The 22226-nt window shown below is 40.2% G+C and overlaps 1 protein-coding gene across 1 annotated transcript in view; it reads left to right on the forward strand.

The window, feature by feature from the left end:
- The window catches only part of Oca2 (OCA2 melanosomal transmembrane protein), a 336227-nt gene that overhangs the window by 54326 nt on the left and 259675 nt on the right, over nt 1–22226 (forward strand). The window contains exons 2-5 of the mRNA XM_027925820.2: nt 12813–12911; nt 16239–16427; nt 20126–20183; nt 21239–21311. Of these exons, the coding sequence (XP_027781621.2) occupies nt 12813–12911; nt 16239–16427; nt 20126–20183; nt 21239–21311 (419 nt within the window). The remainder of the gene's footprint in view (nt 1–12812; nt 12912–16238; nt 16428–20125; nt 20184–21238; nt 21312–22226) is intronic.

Below are 22226 nucleotides of genomic sequence, written 5' to 3' on the forward strand. Positions count from 1 at the left end.
TTTTCCCTCCCTCACATCCCCAACATTTGGGAAACCAACTACTTTTCATGCATTAGGCTACTGAGGATTGGGATGTCTGAATAGTATATTACAGTTGTGTTGTATATTCTTTTTTATTTTTACATTTCTTAATTTTTATGTTTATTTGTTTTTTGTACTCTATTATCTTCCCATTTACTTGTCTCCCCCAAATCTCCTTTCTCCTGCTACTAGCCAACTCCTTTTGATTCCTCTTTCATGCTTCCTAAGATCTAATAACTCTATATCCTCACTTCCTACCTCCTTAACTTTTCATTTTACAACCCCCACTCTGTTCTCTCTTTGTCCACCATTTGAAACTGTAGACAATTTTGTAGACCTACTGTTTATATTGTAGCTAATAATTGAACTCACCATTTCTGCCTATTGTGACTAAACTTTAAACATCTTAATAGACGTTATTTGGTTTAAGGCTGTATATGGTTTGTATTGGGATCTGTTAATATTGATCTCCTCCTTAAAGGAGAGGTATTGGAACCCTGCAGGGAAGCCGTAAGTCTATAGGGTAAAAACTGTAACACCTCAGATCTGCAGTTCTAGGAGGGAAGACACATAAGCATCATGAAAAAAACAAGGGAAGAAAGTGCCCCAAACAAACCAAGATACCACATTATTAGAATCCATGGCCAGTACAACAGAAGAAGTGACAGAAAAGGAATTCAGGATGTAAATAATTAAAATGTTCTGTGAATTAAAGGATGATATAAGAGAGCAAATACAGACAGCAAAAGATCATTTCAATAAAGAGCTACATAAGCAAATACAGGAAGCAAAAGATTACTTCAATAAGGAAATAGAGATTCTGGAAAAAAGTGAACAGAAATCCTTGAAAAGAAGGAAATAATAAGCCAAATTAAAAACTCAGTAAAAAGCAGCACCAACAGATTAGATCACTTGGAAGACAGAACCACAGACAATGAAGACAAAATATATAATCTTAAAAATAAAGTTGACCACCCAGTGAAAATGGTAAGAAACCATTAGCAGAACATCCAAGAAATATGGGATAACATGAAATGACCAAATATAAGAATTATTGGGGTGCAGCCAATTTGGAAAGCAGTATGGAGATTCCTTGGAAAGCTGGGAATGGAACCACCATTTAACCCAGCTATTCCTCTTCTCAGACTACACCCCAAAGACCTAAAAACATCATACTACAGGGACACAGCCACATCAATGTTTATTGCAGCACAATTCACAATAGCTAAACTGTGGAACCAACCTAGATGCCTTTCAATGGATGAATGGATAAAAAAAAATGTGGCGTATATACACAATGGAATATTACTCAGCACTAAAATATAAGATCATGGCATTTGCAGGGAAATGGATGGCATTAGAGCAAATTATGCTAAGTGAAGTTAGCCAATCCCAAAAAAACAAATGCTGAATATCTTCCCTGATATAAGGGGGGTGACTCAAAATGGGGAAGAGAGGAAGAGCATGGGAAGAAGATTACCTCTACATAGGGAAGAAGGGTGGGAGGAAAAGGAGGGAGAAAGGGAATTGCATGGATGGTGGAAGGAGACCCTCATTGTTATACAAAATACATGTATGAAGATGTGAGGGGAAAAAAAGAATAGCATTACCCTAGATTAGGTAGAGAGAAGTGATGGGAGGGGAGGGGAGGGGTTGGGGAGATAGGAAGGATAGTAGAATGAAACAGACATTATTATTACTGTGTGCATATATGTGAATGCATGACTAATATGATTCTGCAACCCTATACTCAGAAAAATGAGAAATTATATCCCATCTGATTCAAATGTATGATATGTCAAGGTCATCGTACTGTTATGTGTAACTAATTAAAACAACAACAACAAAAAGAATTATTGGGATGGAGGAAGGTCTAGAGTTACAAACCAAAGGAATGAAAAATCTATTCAATGAAATATTATCAGGAAATTTTCCAAACCTGAAAAATGAATTGGAAAATCAAATACAAGAGGACACCAAATGTACAAAATTACAACAAATCTACCTCAAAGCACATTATGATGAAAGTGCCTAGCATACAGAACAAGAAGAGAATTTTAAAAGCACAGGAGAAAGGAATCAGATCACATATAGGGGAAAAGCAATTAGGATACCTGCAGATTTCTCAAGGCTAGAAGATCTTGGAATAACTATACCAAGCTCTGAAAGAAAATGGAAGCCAACCAAGAATCTGACATCCATCAAAATTAAGCTTCAGTTTTGATGATAAAATGAAAACCTTCCATGATAAACAAAAGTTAAAAGAATTAACAACTAGAAAGCCTGTACTATAGAACATCCTTGGCAAAATATTCCATGAGGAGGAAATGAAAACAACAATGAAAATGCAAACTGAAGAGAGGCATTACACTAAAGGAAAAAACCAATCAAATGAGAAACCAAGTCAAGTTAAAAACCAAAAATAAACAAAAATTACCAGGAATACAAAGCTTGTTTCAATAAAAACCATGAATGTTAATGGCCTAAACTCATCAATAAAAAGACATAGACTGGCAGATTGGATTTAAAAAAAAAGTCCCAACAATATGCTGCCTTCAAGAGACTGATAGGAAAATTAATCCACAGACTGAAGGTAAAAGGTTGGGTAAAAATATAACACTCACATGGACTGTGTAAACAAGCAGGGGTTTCCATCCTCAGATCAAATAAAATAGACTTCAAGCCAAAGTTAGTCAAAAGAGATAAAGAAGGTCATTTCATACTGCTTAAGGGAAACATATCAACAAGACATAAATATTATAAATATATATGCCCCAAACAATGGAGCATCTGCATTTATGAAACAAACTCTTCTCAAGTTCAAGAGTTAAATAGAGAAGAACACAATAGTACTGGGTGACTTTAACACACCTCTCTCACCACTCTCTCTCTCCACTCTCTCCCCACTGGATAGCTTCTAAACAAAAGCTAAACAAACAAACAAACAAAAAGCTATAGAACTCAATAATACAATCAATAATTTAGATCTAACAGACATATGCAGAATATTTTATCCATCAATGAGTGAATATACTTTCTTCTCAGCAGCACATGGATCCTTCTCTAATTCAGACCATATATTATGCCACCAAGTACTCTTAGCAAATACAAAAAAGATACAGATACTACCCTGCATTCTATCAGATCATAATGGAATAAAATTAGAAATCAATGGTAAAATAAAAAAAGAAGCTACTCCAATACCTAGAGACTAAATAATATGCTATTGAATGATGCACGGATTGCAGAAGACATCAGAGACAATATTAAAAAATTCTTAGAGGTAAATGAGAACACTTGATACAACATATCAAAATCTCTGGGGACTGGGGTTGTGGCTCAGCAGTAGAGTACTCGCTTAGCACATGTGATGCCCTGGGTTCAATCCTCAGCACCACATAAATATAAATAAATAAAATAATAAAGGTACAACTAAACTACAACTAAAAAATAAATACTTTAAAAAAATTCTGGGACACCATGAAGGCAGTACTAAGAAAAGTTCATTGCATGGAGTTCATTCCTTAAAAGAATAAAAAGTCAACAAATAAATGACCTAACATTATATTTCAAAGCCCTAGAAAAAGAAGAACAAATCAACACCCAAATTACTAGAAGACAGGAAATGATTAAAATCAGAGCTGAAATAAATGAAATTGAAGCAAAAGAAACAATTGAAAAAATTGACAAAACGAGAAGTTGGTTCTTTGAAAAAATAAATAAAATTAATAAACCTTTAGCCATGCTAATGAAGAGAAAGAGAGAGAAAACTCAAATCACTAACATATGTGATGAAAAAGGAAATATTATGATGGACACTCAGAAATACAGAAGATAATTACCTACCATTTTGAAAATTTGTACTTCAATAAAACAGTAAATATCGAAGACTCAACAAATTTCTTGAGTCATGTGATTTACCCAAACTGAATCAGAACAATATACACAAGTTAAACAGATCCATTTCAAGCAATAAAATAGAAGATGCCATCTAAACCCTACCAACCAAGAAAAGCCCAGGACCAGGTGGATTCACAGCTGAGTTCTATAAGACCTTCATGGAAGAACTAATACCAATGCTCCTCAAATTATTCCATAAAATAGAAAAAGAGGGAACACTTCCAAACTCATTCTATGAGGCCAATATCACCCTGATTCCAAAACCAGACAAAGACACATCAAGCAAAGTTAAGACCAATATCTCTAATGAACATATATGCAAAAATTCTCAATAAAATTCTGGCATATTGATTACAAAAGTATATTAAAAAGATAGTGCACCACAATTAAGTGGGGTTCATCCGGGGGACACAAGGTTGGTTCAACATATGGAAATCAATAAATGTAATTCATCACATCAATAGACTTAATGATAAGAATCATATGATCATCTCAATAGATGCAGAAAAAGCATTTGATAAAATACAGCATCCCTTCATGTCCAAAACACTAGAAAAATTAGGGATAATAGGAACATAGCTCTACATTGTAAAAACTATCTATGCTAAGTCCCAGGCTAACATCATTCTAAATGGAGAAAAATTGAAAGCATTCCCTCTAAAAACTGGAACAAAACAGGGATGCCCTCTTTCACCTCTTCTATTCAACATAGTCCTTGAAACTCTAGCCAGAGCAATTAGACAGATGAAAGAAATTAAAGGGATATGAATAGGAAAAGAAGAACTCAAAGTATCACTTTTTGCTGACAATATAATTCTATACTTAGAGGATCCAAAAAACTCCACCAGAAAACTTCTAGAACTAATAAATGAATTCAGTAAAATAGTAAGATATAAAATCAACACCCATAAATCAAATGCATTTCTGTACATCAGTGATGAATCCTCTGAAAGAGAAATTAGGATAACTACCCCATTTAAAATAACCTCAAAAATACAAAAACAAAAACATAAAAAAAAAAACCTTGGGAATCAACTTAACAAAAGTGGTGAAAGACCACTATAATGAAAACTACAGCACACCAAAGAAAGAAATTAAATAAGACCTTAGAAGATGGAAAGATCTCCCTGTTCTTGGATAGGCAGAATTAATATTGTTAAAATGACCATAATACCAAAAGCACTCTACAGATTTAATGCAATTCCAATCAAAATTCCAATGACATTCCTTAAAGAAATAGAAAAAGCAATGAAATTTATTTGAAAACATAAGTGACCCAGAGCAGCCAAAGCAATCTGTAGCAAGAAGAGTGAAGCAGGTGGCATCACAAATCCAGACCTTAAAGTATACTACAGAGCAATAGTAACAAAAAAACAGCATGGTATTGGCACCATAACAGACATGAAGACCAATGGAACAGAATAGAAGACCCAGAGTCAAACCCACATAAATATAGTTATATTATACTAGACAAAGATGCCAAAAACATACATTGGAGGAAAGATAGCCTTTTCAACAAATCGTGCTGGGAAAATTGGAAACCCATATGCAGCAGAATGAAATTTAACCCCTCTCATCCTGCATGAAATTCAACTCAAAGTGTATCTAGAACCTAAGCATTAGACCAGAAAAACCCTGTGCCTACTAGAAGAAAATATAAGGCTCGACTTTACAACATGTTGGTTTAGGAACCAACTTTCTCAAGAAGACTCCTAAAGTGCAGAAAATAAAATCAAGAATCAATAAACGGGATTTTATTGAACTAAAAAGCTTCTTCACAGCAAAGGAAATAATCAAGAGTGTGAAGAGAGAGCTGCAGAATGGGAGAAAATCATTGCCATCTATACCTCAGAAAGAACATTAATCTCCAGGATATATAAAGAACTCAAAACTTAACCCCCTCCCCACTGCCAAAAAAAATAATAACCCAATCAGCAAATGGGCAAAGGAACCAAACAGACACATCACAGAAGAAGAAATATGATCAGTTAACAAATACATGAAAAAAATGGTCAACATTTCTAGCAATTAGATAAATGCAAATTAAAACTACACTGAGATTTCATTGCACTCCAGTCAGAATGGCAATTATCAAGCATACGCATAACAATAAATGTTGGTGAGGATGTGGGGAAAAATCACGCTCATACATTGCTGGTGGGACTGCAAATTGGTGCAATCACTCTGGAAAGCAGTATGGAGAGTCCTCAGAAAATGTGGAAAGGAACCACCATTTGACTCAGTTATCCCGCTCCTCAGTATATACCCAAAGGACTTAAAAGCAGCATACTACATGACATAGCCATAACAATGTTTATAGCAACTTAATTCACAATAGCTAAGCTGTGGAACCAACTTAGGTGCCCTGCAACTGATGAATGGGTAAAGAAAATGTGATATATATATATATATATATATATATATATACACACACACACACACACACACACACACACATACACACACAATGGAATATTATTCAACCATAAAGAAGAATGAAATTAAAGCATTTGCCAATAAATGGATGGAACTGGAGACTATCATGCTAAGTGAAATAAGCCAGTCCCAAAATACCAAAGGCCAAATGTTTTCTCTGATGTGCAGATGTTAACACACAATAATGGGCCTGGAGAGGGAAGAACAGAAGTTCAGTGGGCTAAGCAAAGGGGAATGAAGGGAAGGGAGGGGAGGTGGAATAGGAAAGACAGTAGAATGAATCAGACATAACTCTCCTATGCTCATATAGGAATACATCTACCAGTGAAACTCCACATCATGTACAACCACAAGAATGGGATCCTCATTAGAATAAGTTGTACTCCATGTGTTTTATATGTCAAAATATACTCTATTTACATGTATGTCTAAAAAGAACAAATAAAAAAGAGTGTTATTTCCTCCTCTTTTATCAGCAAAAAGACTTTTTGGTATATTTTAATCCTAAGGTTGTCATAAGAGTCAGCAATATCATGGAGTTCATGGCCATCACCTGCTCTGTGTCACTGTCCTGAACACTACACCTCTCACTTCTAGAGTGGACAGTGGGAAGGATGGCTCTGCCCAACAACTGTGATAAACCCTCCCCTAAGAGGGCAAGAGCTAGTGGAGAGATGACCAGAGGGAGGGAATTCTACTGTGAAGAGGTGCTCAACAAAGCTTGAAGAGCAGGCAAGTGGAAGATGTGGACCCTGTGCTCAGCAAGGCCATGGGGCAGGCCAAAATGTGGGACAGATATGCCCAACTCCTTGGGGTTTTTGGGCAGAGTTTGTTGTTTGGCTGGAACGCTAAACCATAGTCATGTCCTAGATCTTGCACATGCCCTGGACTCACCCGTTTAATCCTCACAGTAACTGTGTGAAGTAATGACCATTGGTCTTCTCCCTTACAGATGAGTAGATGGGGACATGTGGGGTTAGTGTCTTGTCCAGCATCCACAGTGAGGAAACTGTGGCTTAGGCTAGCGGCCCATGCATGTCTCAGTGTGTAGGCTATGCGCTGGGAAGACACAGGTCACAGCCCATCAGAGCCAAGAATACCATGGGTGTAGCTCCCCATGGAGCTCTGCATGGCTTATGCCACCTCTCCTCTGCGCTCAGCTCTCTGCCTTTCTGCCTGCTCTTGTGTTTCCTTAGGGAAGCTTGGAGACATCCTTTTGAAAGTGTGTTGATGTGAGTTTGGTTGCCACATAGATCAGAGTAGAGATAGCACTTTTCATGTTGTCTTACATTACCATGCCCTTCCCTGTATGTTTTTGTCCCCCATAACTCAGAAATGTAGATGCCAATGAGATCACCTTGCTTCCTTCCTGTTTTACTGTGCACTGTGTGGTGGGGGCTTATCCTGAAGAAGAGTGTACAGAGGTTGCTTCCAAGCAGCTCAGCTGTGGACATCACTTTCCTTTCTGTGCTAAACTGAACTTAAAAAGCCTATCTCAGCTCAGACAGAATGATGATGAGAGTCTCAGAGGCTCTGATTGTATTCAGGTAAGAAATCGCAGTCTTCTTCCAAGCCTTCTGAAAATTGCACATAAATGGGTAATAGCTTCCTGCTCGTGTTTCTTCCTCACCTGGCTGTGTTCCAGGTGGCCACTTTTGGGGCAAACTCAGCTATGCTTTTGTCTGCTGGTTTGCTTTTCTTTCCTGAGAAGGTAGGTTGGGACAATGAAGTGTGTGTGTGTGTGTGTGTGTGTGTGTGTGTGTGTGTGAGAGAGAGAGAGAGAGAGAGAGAGAGAGAGAGAGAGAGAGAGATGTGTGTGTGTGTGAAACCTCATTGTTCTCCCTGACTGGCAGAGAAGAATGGGGGGTCATGTTGGCTGTGACTGCTGCTTGACTGATCCGTCAAGGCCTCTTTGTGGTCATCTGCATGGAGGGCTCCCTGCCTAGCACCACCTCTCAGATGCATTGCCTCCTGGTGGGAAGGAAGGGCTGAAGACTGGTATCAGGAACTAGGCACATGCTGCTCTGCCCTTAGCAGCTGGGGGCCCACCCAGGGCCTGACTTCTTTGAATTATATTTGCTCCTTTTCAAATGGAGAGAAAATTATCTACCTTTAGAGTTATCATGAGGGGTAAATGAGATCATAAGGTGATAGGCACAGATCCTGGATGCAGAAAGCATTCACTTTAATGATCCATGGTTGTTATTAATCCTTATCAAACAGAATCCTAGCAATAATGAGTGGGGGAGAATCCCCTTTCCTTCTAGGACACTTTAGGGATACCGTCAGGCAATGGGGATGTGAAGAGCTGGCCCCAGATGGAAACATGTCTCTGTTTTCTGCAGCCTATCCCCTGCTCTGGTTATGGCAGGGCTCCTCAGCTGCCTCCAAACAGCCCAGCTGTGGTGCAGGCTCTGGGGCAGGGAGGGTCTCGTGGCTCAGCTTGGTTTTCACATACTTGGTCCCCACACATGCATTGGGGTCCTTCCCTGACCTGGTCTCACAGGGCTACTGACTGCCTTCCAACCCTCTGCCTTCTGCTGATTTTTCCTGGTCCCACTTGCAGGCTGGCCCTGGGTGTAGCTCCACATGGAGCTCTGCATGGCTTATGCCACCTCTCCTCTGCACTCATCCCTCTGCTTTCCTGCCTGCTCTTGGGTTTCCTCAGGGAAGCTTGGAGACATCCTTTGGAAAGTGCATGGATGTGAGTTTGGTTGCCACACAGATCAGAGATAGCACTTTTCATTTTGTGTTACCGGCTCTGTGTCCCACTGCCAAGGAGAGCTGACCTCAGCCATGGCCGTGTCTGTGGTGCCTACACGCCACAGGGCTTGAGAGAGACTGAGAGCAAATCTCTTCCTCTGCCTCTGATACCCAGCCTCCACCTCCCCAAACTGTCCATTCTCATTTCTGGTCTTTAAAAATGTAAATTCTCACAGAAGTGTTAATATATGAGGTGCTTCATATCTGCAACAGTTTTAGTTACTTTTCTTCCTCAGTAATATTGCAAAAAGCAGCATAGGGTTGTCAAGTATTTGGATCTAGAAAGAACTGGAAGGTCTGGAGAGTTGTGGCAGAGGTATGGGAAATAAGCTGAATCTCTCAGTCTGGCATGAACTTGTCTCCCTAATTTTCATGGCAGCAGGATTCCTTGACAGTGGTGGGGTTGGATCATATCCATTATTCTAGCTCTTTAAAACTTATTGCTTGAGGATTTAAACCTTAGCTAATATCAGGACTGGCAGCAATAAAAATTTGTTCTTGCCTGTAACCGAAAGTTACAGTATTAGACAGTCTTTCTTCCAGCAAGAGGATGGTGGTCCAAGAAAATTCTAGACCCATGACTCTACTTTTAAGAATCAATCCTAAGGAAATAGGCAGAGGCACACACAAACTTAAATACCAGTACTCTCGGCATTTGTTACTTACTTCAATAAAAACCCAGAAATCTCCTAGATCTCCATCAATAGATGGACTGTCAAGCTTAATGCGGCAATTCATATAATGGAATATGATGATCAACACTAAAATTATGTTGTACAAGAATAGTAAATAACACAGGAAATGCTAACGAGATGGCTAAGTTGAAAAATCTGAAGAAAAACACCTTATGTGTGAGAATGTGTGTCCGTACATGCATAGATCCATAGGTACACCTGACTTAGAAAAATATTCACTATATGTAGGAAAAAAAACAACAACAACAACCCTGAAAGCAAGTTCTTTAAATGTTAGCTTTGGGTGTCTCTGGAAAATGGGATTACATACAACTTTTAATTTGTTATCCTCTTTTTGAATTTCCAAATTATTCAAAATAAATATTGCCTGCTTATAAGTTTATGGGCATGGGTGAATTTTGCAAATGCATGTACAGAGTTTGTTGAGACATGAGGGAGCCAGACACTGTTGAAATTTATGAAACCACACAGATGTGAAGTCAGAAAAATGTCAAGGGGATTTCTTTTTTCAGAAGAGAAAAGGTCAGGAATAATATAGATCTCATCACTACTTTCTCCCTTAATTACGCCAAAGGAAACAGGCCAGGCTTTCAGCTCTGTGGACTGTAGTTTTTATTGCCAAGCTATGAAATGTGTATTCTGGGTCATCCTGAGTCTCCTCTATGCTAAGTTTGTGTTCCAGGATGCATGTCAGGGATCCTGCCGAGTAACAGGACTTAAAGGGGTTCCTCTGTTCTCCCCTCTTTGGGAAGAAGAATGAATTTGAGACAGTGAGAAATACTATCAGGGTGGTGTCAAGTTTAAATTTTGAATGGCCTGAAGTCTCTTGGGAAATTTCCTGGTGAAACTCATTTTATTTTTGGCTTTTTAGAAAAATAATATAACTATATAAAATAGTTTAGAAACCATTTCGTAATGCTCAACTACAATCATAAAATACTATGTGTTACAAAGTGCAACAGCATATTAAGCAATAATGAAATCAGCTATATGTGGCCACTGCAGAGAGGATAAAATGGACTTTGGACCCTTCCCCCATTTCCAAATTTCCTCCTTAATGGCAAGAAGGCAAATCCTGTGTGTTGTGTAACATGGTGTTGCCCTGTGCTGTTCTGAGACCCTCAAGGTTAGGCTTTCCAAGGAACCTGCACTGCACTAACCACTCTTCAGAGGGACAATGGTGATTCTAAGAACATTGTAATGGCTTAGAAAACTGTTTTGTTTGAGTCAAAAAAAAGTTATTCTCAGCCAAATAAGTTATGATTACTGGGTTTTAAACCATCCATTATTAAATATTTATTAAGAACCTACATTCAATTGGGTACTACTTATGGTGGATAAAAACAACATGGCGGCCATTCATAAGGAACTCACAGTCTAATGAAAATGATTGCATCAGTAATCAAACTCATTCTTTTACATTTACATCTTATTTAATGCATCAAAGCTGATGGGTGTGTGCATGTGTGTGTGTGTGTGTGTGTGTTGTTTTCTTTAAATCTGTATGACACAGTTGAGGAAATGGAAGCATAGGGTAGTTAAATAATAGGATCAAGGTCTTCGAAATAGTGGGCTTTCCCAGTAATACCATGCAATAAACCATTCCTGGGAGCAACAGAAAATACCTAGATATTTGTTGACTCATTGAGACATTTTTCTAAAGATACCTGAAGCCCTTTTAGATTTACAATTATGAGAGTTTGGAGAAGTAGACTCAACTAATTGCATAAGCCAGTTTGAGCTGTTAAAAATACTCTAATTATTAAATTTCTTGAGCAAAATTCTTCTACCTACCTTCCTTCCTTCATCTGCCCAAATCAAGGCATCTACTCTATGCCTTTGTCCCTTCGCATTCCCCTTACTGGCTAGGAAGGCCCCTGAGGAGAGAGTTCTCTGTCATCTGTGTTCTCCATTGAAAGTGGCCAAAGGCAGCCCAGACATAGTGCCAAGGGGACTCATGCTGACCTCGAATAGAATCCATTTCTGTCTTCCTGGAGACATGGTGGGTGCTGTTAGTCACAGCTCAGTGGCCTGCTGTTCACTCATCCACAAAACCAGAGTCTTACTGTCTGTCACCAATGAATGCTTGAATGAGAAAAATAGTGGAAATATTATTTTTCTTAGAATTCCTTCCTTGTGCATTTATGATCCAAAGGAATGACTGTTATTTCTCTATGTGAGTGATTCATGGCACCCACAGCATCTTTATATCATCTGGGCTATTTAAGAAAGGTAGTATATCAGTGTATAAAGTAACATATTTCCAATGATTAGGAGTGAAAATGATTTCTACAAGTTCTCATAAAACATCATGTGTCCTTTAATGAGAACAACCATATATTGGTGGTGCACTTGCATCTGGACAATCATTTCCCTTTCACAAAGCTCCTTATCTGGATAATAACATTTTTGGCAGCCTTTCTTTGAGTAGACAGGCCAGTGTAGCAGAGGGGCATCCTCCCAGGGCTTTGCCTCAGTTGTGACTGCTGCCCATTGGGAGTCTCCTCCATGCCACTCTGGCTACCATTTTATTTCTACCAGTTGGCCCTGACTTCTGCTACTTGGTCTTCCAGTAGAAGCCATTAGGACATTTTCACGTGAATGTGTTGTGATCTCTGGAGATAGAATTATCTGCATATAAATGGGTCCATCGGTTTGAATGCTTGTATTGATGGAAAGCTCTGCAGGGAAAGTTCAATGCTAACATTAACCTGAAAGTGTGAATCCCATAGCATCTGGTCTCCTGAGAGAGTTTCTGCTTTTTTTTTTTTTTTTTTTTTTTTGCATTTTGGTTAGACTGGAGAAAAAGGTAAAATTCTAATTGTCTCTCCTAAACTCTAGATTTTTACAATTCAGATAGAACTTTTGGGTCAAAATTCCATGTACAATTTATTGCTGAATCTTGGGCAGATTTTTGGTTGGATCTTGCTCCCTGTTATTGGGGACACCTCCATTGTTTTGTGCTGCTGATTCTGGTTCCTTTCCTGTCTTTTTCAGGTCCGCATCTCCTTTTCTTCAGTTCTTCAGCTCCAGCTCTAAAGACCCCTGCATTACAGAAAATACTCCATTGCTGCATAATTCCTCACAAGACAGAGGGTGAGATTTTTGTTTTTCTTCTTAAGAATGTAAGAACTCTTTGGGCAATGTCCATGGCACTTATGGTGGAGAATTTCTTCCTGAGCTATAACTTTTTACTTGACATTTGATCTCTATCAGATCCTTGATACATCATTGTAATGGATGTTCATCATGCTGGTGGTTATATCTGTGGCTTCGGAATTCCCAAATGCCCTTAAGCATAACCTTACAATGATTACTGAGCCCATGTGAGACTGGGGTTTCTCAGCCAGGAGTGAGGTTGGCACTGTCTGGAGACATTTTTGTTTATCACACTGGTAGCTGGGGTGCTGTTGGCATTGAAGGGCAGAGGGCAGAATGGATGATGAATACTGCCATGAAGTAAGGAGAGAAAGTGGGGAAGGACTAGAACTCTTGTTATCATCATTGCAGAAGGACTGGATCCTACACCTCACTTCCTGTCCTAAATGTTGAGACGCTGCTCAACATTCTGTAATGCACAGGTAACCCTCCCACACCGTCCCACCAGCCCAAATGTCAATAGTAATGAAGTTGAGAAACCCTGTAGGTAAGATTCACAAGAAAGTTTCATTCCTGCTAGTCAGAAGGTCTTTTCTGAGGCAAACCTGGGTAGCTGTGGAATTGTCTGAGCAGAGCTAACCTGGAGGATAATTTGCAGAGACACTTCCTCTAGGATGAGGGCTTGGCTAGGTCTTCAGTTTTTTCTGCAAACAATTTTCAGAAATCCTGAGACACTTCTTGGCGTTCCCTGGCTCCCTATACATCTTGTTACACAGTATGCCCCCTGCTGCCAGCCCCTCAGTGATAGATGGTGGTGGGCATTTCTACTGACCCATCTGCTTAAAGCTTCCCTTTGGGGGAGGGGTGGGATAACTCTTGTCCCTGTCTCTCCTAATCCATATCTTTGAAAAACAAACACTTCATACATCTCTTTCTTTAATGCTTTCTCTTGAATTATCCAGTAAACTGCTAAGGCCTGAGACATTTTAGAATTTATAATTCACTGGAAAACCAATGAGGTGGAAGCCTTCGTCTGGAGCATGTTGGACACAGAGACATGCTCTGGGGTGTTAACTGGGCATCACATCAGAGGCCAGAACATGGGTCAGCTTTGCTTACAGCTTTTGCATGAAGCTCATTAAAGTATTGGTTGTGGGAAGATCTTTTTGCTGCTTTACTTTTACTCAATTTTGTGGCAGTTTTAATCAAGATAACATCCATTGATTTACATATTTTCAGAAATAAATGTGTCCTTTTCAGCATATTGAGGGCAGGAATGTTCAGTGGTACAGGGTCAGAGTTTGCTCTGCATTGGCACTGACCAACATGGTGGCTTCTCATCAAACATGGTTATTCAAATTAAAATGAATTAAGTTGAAACAAAATTAAAATTTCAATTCTTCAAGTGTCCAACAGCAATTGGCTACTGGCCTAGGCAAACAGAGAATGTTTCCATCTCCGCAGAAAGTTCTAGTGTACACCACCACTTTAGAAAGCACTGACATTGGGCTGGGGTTGTAGCTCAGAGGTCGAGAGTACACCTAGCATGCATGAGGCACTAGGTTAGATCCTCAGCACCACATAAAGTAAAATAAAGACATCGTGTGCATCTGTAACTAATATATATATATATTTTTTAAGAAAGCACTGAAATTAACTTGCTTTGTTTTTTCCATTTATAAGAAAGCACTTTCTTAGTTCCAGTTCTGTTACAGTTGTGTTTCTTCAGCAGTTAAGAGGAGAGAGAAATTATTTTTCACATACCTGAGCATTGTCTAATCATAAAATTGACAGAAAAGATTAACAATTTTCAGTCATTTGTTATCTCACTACATATTGATTTTACACAATCTAATTTTCATCTTGGGGCTTCTCCTTTTGAATATGATTTTTTTTCTTGTGAACCAGTTCTAAAGCCCTGATACATATTCAGTAAAATCATAATACTCTGTTAAGTTAGCTGGGTTTGAGCATCCTCACTTTTTTCTAACATGTAACAACAGATTGCATCTGTCATTAATGGTGATGCTATGATCTCATGTGTATTCTCTGCAATGCATGAACATCTTGGCATTTGGTACAGCCTCTTGAGAGTCAGGTGCACTTGTACAGAGGGAATTGTTCAGAAGACCAGGGATTCAACCAATTTATGTAAATGGATGTGAGCACCTATAATTTTGTAACAAGTTCCCCTTGGTTTGTCTTTCTAAACATAGACCCCATTCATGGACCTGTCTAGCCAATACTGATGTTGCTCATTCCTGCTCATATTGCCTTGGATGTTGTGTGGGAAATCCAGGTAGACTACTTGCCCCACAGCTTCATTCCAGAAAGATATACACAGAGGAGGAAAAGCTTACACCACTCAACTCTGCTTCAGGACAAGTATAATGGATCTAGGTATTGAGAGATCAAGCCCATTCAGAGAGAGACAAATATTGAAACAAGTGGGAACTGGTCTGAGCCAGTAACAGCTGTATTAGAAGATTCCCCAAATCAAAAAAGGCTGATATTTCTTGAAGGTCCGCAATTCATTTTGAAGGCCTGAGTGATTCCTGGAGATTTCCAGTGTCCTGTGATGCCAAGAGACCCATTCCTTCCACCAAAGTGAGCGAGTGCCTCACGTCTTGATTCTTTTGAAGATCAGGGTTGGTTCTATGACATTTCACACCTCACCACTGAGAGGAAATCTTGCTTTGCTGATACAATTTCAGAATAAATAACCACATTGTGCTGAGAAAGTTTCTCCCAAGTTTCCAACCCCATCTCTGGCACTAACCTATGCCTTCATTCCCCAAATAATTGTGTTCAATTGAACTGAAGTTGAGGGACACGGGTAGTGAAGTTGGATCGGCACCTGGTGGGAGCTTTGGAAATGGATGATGAATACTGCCATGAAGTAAGGAGAGAAAGTGGGGAAGGACTAGAACTCTTGTTATCATCATTGCAGAAGGATTGGATCCTACACCTCACTTCCTGTCTTAAACAGACCCAGCATTATTTTATGTAAATAACATGACTTTCTGAGTGTTTGGGGGTACAGCTAGTTTCTTTTGATCCTTTCTGTGTTTTTTGTTGGCTGTTTTGTTTTGCTTTTTCTCCAGAGCACTTGGGTCTAGAAAAGATTTTGAGTTCTATGCTGGTAAAGAGGCTCTGAGGCAGCCTTTGCAGTTAAAACTAATACGTACTTTTGAACTAAATATCCAGGACATTGAATTGACTTTATCATTTTGAACACACACACACACACACACACACACACAAAAAAAAAAAAAAAAAAAAGCAATGCAAAGCAAAAATAACTACCAAGCTCTCGTTTTCCAGGTCTCGATGCATGCCTGCTTACTCCTCAGAGTTCATCACCGCTGATGAATCTTGGGAAAACAGCTCAGTTGAATGGGAACGAAGATACCTGCTGAGCAGAGACACAGCTGGTTTGTCTACATCTGCCTCCTCAGAGAAGGGGGAGCTTCCGGACAGCACCCACCTCAGAGTCCATATGTCCACACTGAGGTAGGTGGATGCCAGCTCTGCCATGGGACAAAGCAGGGGTTTCACCCCCACTAAAGCCTTCTAAAACAACAGGGTGAAGAGGAGCATGGCTTTTAGCATGTAGCCAGGCTCCACATTTCCTTCAAAGTTTTCTACTTTTCTCCCAGGCCTTGGAGGACATTTAAAGTGGCCCTGAAAAATCGGTGTGCAGCCCTTGAGGCTGATGACAAACATAAATGACCCACATCCTATACTCCCTGCCTTTTGCTTGCGGGGTTCAGGATCTTCATGGCCTTTAGGTTTGTAAATAGAATCGATTCACTTCAGGAGTGCCTGCTGCTGGTGTTTCAGAATTTGATACCATCTTTATGGTTTTCGATGAAGGTTTGGGTCTAGCGCATGGTGCAGCCTAAGGGATGCAGTGGCCTCTGCATAGTGGGAGCTGGGAGCCTAAGGCTGCATGTGTGTATGCATGTGTGGACGGCCGATGCAGGTGTAGGGAACAAGGATCTCTGATTCACTGACATCAACAGCCACAGGTACTGCCCTTGTGGGAGTGCTCTCACTCTAACAGTTTTATTTGCTGGGCTTTTCCCCCTGCGCACATTTATTTGGAGAAAGGACTCTTTTGAGATCAACCTGTTTGAAAAGCATCATCTCCTGGGACAGAACAAGACTTAGGAGTGAGAATCAGTGGTCCCAATTCTGGATCTGACCTGAAATAACTGAATGACTGGCAGAGCCATATGTGGTCATATTACTGTCTTCTGTCACCCTGTGTCCCTTTGCTCTCTGGTCTTCCACGTGCTAACAGTAAGATGGTACATGCATAATTTGCTGTTTCTGTGTCACTACCTTTGGGGATTAAGTCCTTTTTGAAGATCCTTTCGGGGCTGAATTGAAATGCACTCAAGTGCTTGCCCCAAGTGCACCTACCTGTGCCCACAGGGGCCACTTTCAAACCCTTGTAATTCGCTGGAACTGTTACTCAGTTATCCTACTGGCAACATTCCTGGGGGTGAATGGAGAGTATCTTGAAGGTAAGGAGTTTGCCTAAGGTCACACAGAATTTGAACCAAGATTGGAGCAGGGATTAGACCCCAGGTCCCCCCATGGCTGCTTGACCATGGAGCTGTCTCTTCCCACCAGGCTTCCTACTTGTCTGTAGCTTCTTCACCATGAGTGGTCTCAGTCCTTCTCCTAGGTGCAGCAAAAATTTGTCTCATGAATCTGCCCTGAAATTATGTAAATCATGAAATTATGTGAATGGTAATATGGTCCCATGGGTTATGAGAAGGGTCAACCCTAGCATTGTTAATGTGTTTTCCCTGCTGGCTAACAGCTCGAGAGGATGCCATGTTCTCAACTACCTTGCAATTTAGATAAATAGAATCCCATACATTTGAGACTTGACTTTCAATGGTGGTTTTATTCTCTGTGATTCCTGGAATAGTTGCCTTGTGCTTGCTATGGAACTAAAGGATATTAGTATCGTATTTATAATATTGTAACTGAATGCAAGGAGTTCACCTCTTGGTGAATATAGGCCAATAAGTACAGTCAAGAGGTAAGAGTGGAGATAGGCCAGGCATGGTGGCACACACCTGTAATCCAGCAACATGGGAGACTGAGGCAGGAGGATCGAAAGTTCAAAGCCAGCCTCAACAACTTAACGAGGCCCTGAGAAACTTATTGTGATCCTGTCTCAAAATAAAAAGAGATAGGGATGTAGAGGAGATAGTTTTATTACTTATAAACAAGGTGTCATGGTGTCACCTGAGCAAACAAAGCAAGGGGTTTTTATTGGGGAAACTCATGCAAAAAAGACTGGTCATCACATGTAGAGGTAGGTACATTTTTGAACATGTTCAATTTGATATTATGTTTCTTCATGTATCAAATGTTCAAAAAGTGGTGGGTAGGAATGCCTCTGGGTGCAGAGTTTAATATCATAATGAGCAAAGTTTACTCGAGGTCACCTGAAAGGGTTGGGTCAGAATGACACTGATTTTGTCTGGTTCCTTGTAAATTTCTCTGGTGACCATGTTCAAACAAACAACAACAAAACAACTTTAGAGACACATGCACAGTCATTTAGAAAGGCAGCCTCTTTTTCCTGAAAGAACTGGTTATTGTCCCTGAAAGTGGCTAACAATATGTCTAGAAAGTGCTGGGCTAGATTAGTGAAGAAACTTGTAAAAAATATTTTATTGTGGATTGTCAGCTCTGCTGTACCTGTCAGTTATGTAGAAAGAAATTTGTGTCTAGAACGGCTCAATTAATGCTTCATTCTTTAAAAAGAAATGTCATTTTGATTCCTATTTAAGTAGGAGCTGTTGAATCATAATTTGGAAGCATGAAATGATTATCCATCAAATTCATTAAGTCTAAGAGAATGCAAAAATAAGACTTTACCATTTTCAAAGGATCAGATTTTTCCAAGTGTGGAACTCAACTCAGTGAAGAGAGTAAGAAAAAAGATGTCCCAACATAGATCTTCTCCCTTTCTTCTGCAAACATATAGCTGGTATAGGCTATGTGCCAGTACAATTCCTTGTGCAGAGACAGAGCAAACACACCACCTCAGTGACTGCCCTAGCAGAGCGGCTGGCAAGAGAGCAAGCAATAGTGCCATTAAGAGATGGGATGCAGGGCTGAGGTTGTGGCTCAGCCGTAGAGCGCTTGCCTAGCACGTGCGTGCGAGGCCCTGGGTTCGATCCTTAGCACCACATAAAATAAATAAAAATAAAGGTATTGTGTTCAACTATAACTAAAAAATAAATATTAAAAGAAAAAGATGAAATGCAGGGTGGGGGCTGTAGCTCAGTGGCAGAGAGCTTGCCTAGCATTTGTGAGGCACTGGGTTCAATCCTCAGCACCACATAAAAATAAAAACAAAATAAAGGCATTTTGTTCATCTACAACTACAAAAATAAATAAATAACACAAAAATAAAAAGAGGTGGTATCTGTGGCTGAATGAGCAGAGATGAAGACTGCAGCCAGGGAGGATCTTGGTGAGGTAAAGGTCCTGTGGTATGGTTGTAGCTGGTGGACTGTGGGGCTGCAGAGGGCAGACTGAGTTCAAGTTCATGTAGGGTCTGGGGGCCACAGTTATGAAGAGGGTGATAGTGACAGGGTTGGAACAACTTTGGAAACCCTCAGTTGGGCTGTGTATGTGACCTGTCAAGTTATCTCCTATAGAATTCTTGAAAAGGTCTTGCTAATAAAAACAGTCACAACTTTGCAATTTCTTTCTTGAATTATTTGTTTTTATATTTGATGGTAAATCTATAATTCTACCTTCTGGAAAACTTAAGGGAAACTAATTGATAAGTGTGAATTGAAGAGCCAAGATAAGGAACTCAATTAATTTGTCAGAAAAAAGAAAAAAACAAAACAGAAAACCAGAACTGGAGCCTTCAGAAGGTTAGCAAAGAGTCCCAAATCATGAGCTTTATTTTCAGGAGCTGGAAGATGTATGCAAATGCTCAGGGTTAACACTGATTTCTTTGTGCCTCCACCAATCCCTTTTTGATGAGGCAGTAGGTTTCCTGGCCCAGAGTTCTCCATACCATGTTATGGAAAGAATTCACGATACATGATTTCCAATGGAGATAACTCAGGGCATCAGAAAAGCAGCTGAGGTTGGTCAGGTCCGTCCACTCGCAAACAGGATTGCGGCCATGTACTGTTCACGTCCCGCCTTTTCTCTTGCAGGCGCTGCTTGCAGTGGGTGAAAGTCACGGGTCTGTTTGTCTTTGTGGTGGTGTGCTCTGTGAGTATCATGGCGGCTCCTAGCCCTCTGTGGGGTCAGTGAAAGTGCGGGAGGCTTGTTGGGTGGATTTAGCTTCCTAGGTTCCTTGGGCTGGGTGGCGGGAGGATCTAAGGTGCGGGATCCATCATTTGTCTCTCTTTGCCCATTTTTCTGAACTTTGTTTGAAGGAGATGCTGAAGACATATGGGGGTGGTGGACTAGGGTGGCAAGGGAAGCCTGTCCTTCCACTGTGCATGACCATATATCTGCTCCTCTTGGATGTGACATGTAGACAGCAAGGGTGGTGCATGATGACTGCAATGAGTCAGTGCAATCAACTCCTAAAACCTATGAGGGAGCAGTGTCCAGAGACAGGAGACCTCTGCACTAATCAGAACAATTACCCTGAACTCTGAAAACTTCATGATTTTATTATTATTGTTTTTGCCACCTATGTGCCCTTGTATTCACTACTCACACAATTGTGTGGCTGTGAAGCTTCTCTCGGCAAGGCCTGGAGGGTGTGCTGGGATTTCAATGATGAGAGTGAGCCAGGTCTCCCTTGGTCTCTGGAGCTGACTTGAGCTTGGTGTCTACTATTCAGCATTATTTTGGGAGATGCAGATTTTGTGATTTGTATACACTTTCAAATAGAATATGAAAAATTTGTTTTGAACTTCTATAATGTGTCATTTTACTGTCATTACTTTCTGATGGCATTTCAGGTTCTTTGCAGGTTTCACAAATACACGTTATAACCATCACAGAGGCCACATTCTTCTGGCTCTCCTACATGGGCAAACCATAGTTACTCACTTTTGACAATTTAATTTTGTGGTTGGATATTTAATCCTAAAAGCTGGCAAATATCGATAATCAAGGCCCATTGTAGCTGAGCGTCATATAACGAATGAGAATATTTTAATATCTAAGAAAAAGCTATTCAGAGTAAGCTGGTGAAATTTGGATGCATAAATCATAACCATCATATCTCTATTTTTAACAGTGATCAAAATTACTTAAATCCTGTTGCTCTCATATCTAAATCTGTCATTAGATGTTTCTGACTCTTACAGATTTTATTCAGCCTGTATCCAGATCAAGGAAAGTTCTGGCAGTTGTTGGCTGTGTCACCGCTGGAAAGCTACTGTATCCAAAATATACAAGGAGATGGTCCGTCGCCCAGGGTCCAGATCCACCAAGCAGGAACTATTACAGCTGTCACCTGGTTTTGATGATTGCTTTGTCTCTTCATACTGTGTTTCCTCTTGATTGTGTGTGGGCTTTGTAACTTTTTGTTAAAAGCCACACACATTCTATAGGATTCTGAGTAGATTCTGAGGTCAGTAGTTTTTAAGATTGGTGATGAGCCATATCCTTCTGTAGGCACTAGTTGGAGGGTTTATATAAATCTAGTCAGAAGTCACCTGTGCTCAGGTTTGTGGTTGCTATGGGAATCTGGTGCACTAGACACTTGGAATTACCAGGTCTCTAGCCAGACTGTCTGCAAGGACTTGCTCTGATCCTCCCCTTCCACTGCGTAGAGCTACTCTCTCCCTCTTCCCCTCTCCCAGCTATAGGGTTTCTGCAGCACCCTCAGTTACCAGATTTGATGCAATTCCCAAGCAAATTAGGGTTTTTACACCTTTGGGGAGATAGAGGAGGGGGATGTGGGTGGACTTTGACAATGGTTGCCATCTTTTCCAACTGGGAATGTTGGGATCCGCTCTCTCTGAATTCTCCCCAGTCTTGTCTTCCCTGTGGGCACTTGCTGGGGTTCCTGGAAGAAAAGCCTGGAAGAAGATATAAACATCTCTACCCCTGAGTCCCTGAGCTTGTTCTCATACTGCTCACACTTGAGCAGTTTCTGAATTTCCTGGTTTGAGCTTGCCTGTTTCTATAGTGTGGTGGCCGCACTTGTGCCAGGAGAGCATAGCCCCACCTTGTTTCTCCTGAAGATTTCAGGCTTATTGTTTGCCCTGACCTCATTTTGGAAGAAGCAGTAAGCCACTCACTCATGTTTGTCCAGCCTTTTCTGGTGGAAAGGGCACTTTTCCAGTTGTT

This window comes from Marmota flaviventris, chromosome 2 (assembly GCF_047511675.1).
Source record: "Marmota flaviventris isolate mMarFla1 chromosome 2, mMarFla1.hap1, whole genome shotgun sequence".
NCBI classification, from domain to species: domain Eukaryota; kingdom Metazoa; phylum Chordata; class Mammalia; order Rodentia; family Sciuridae; genus Marmota; species Marmota flaviventris.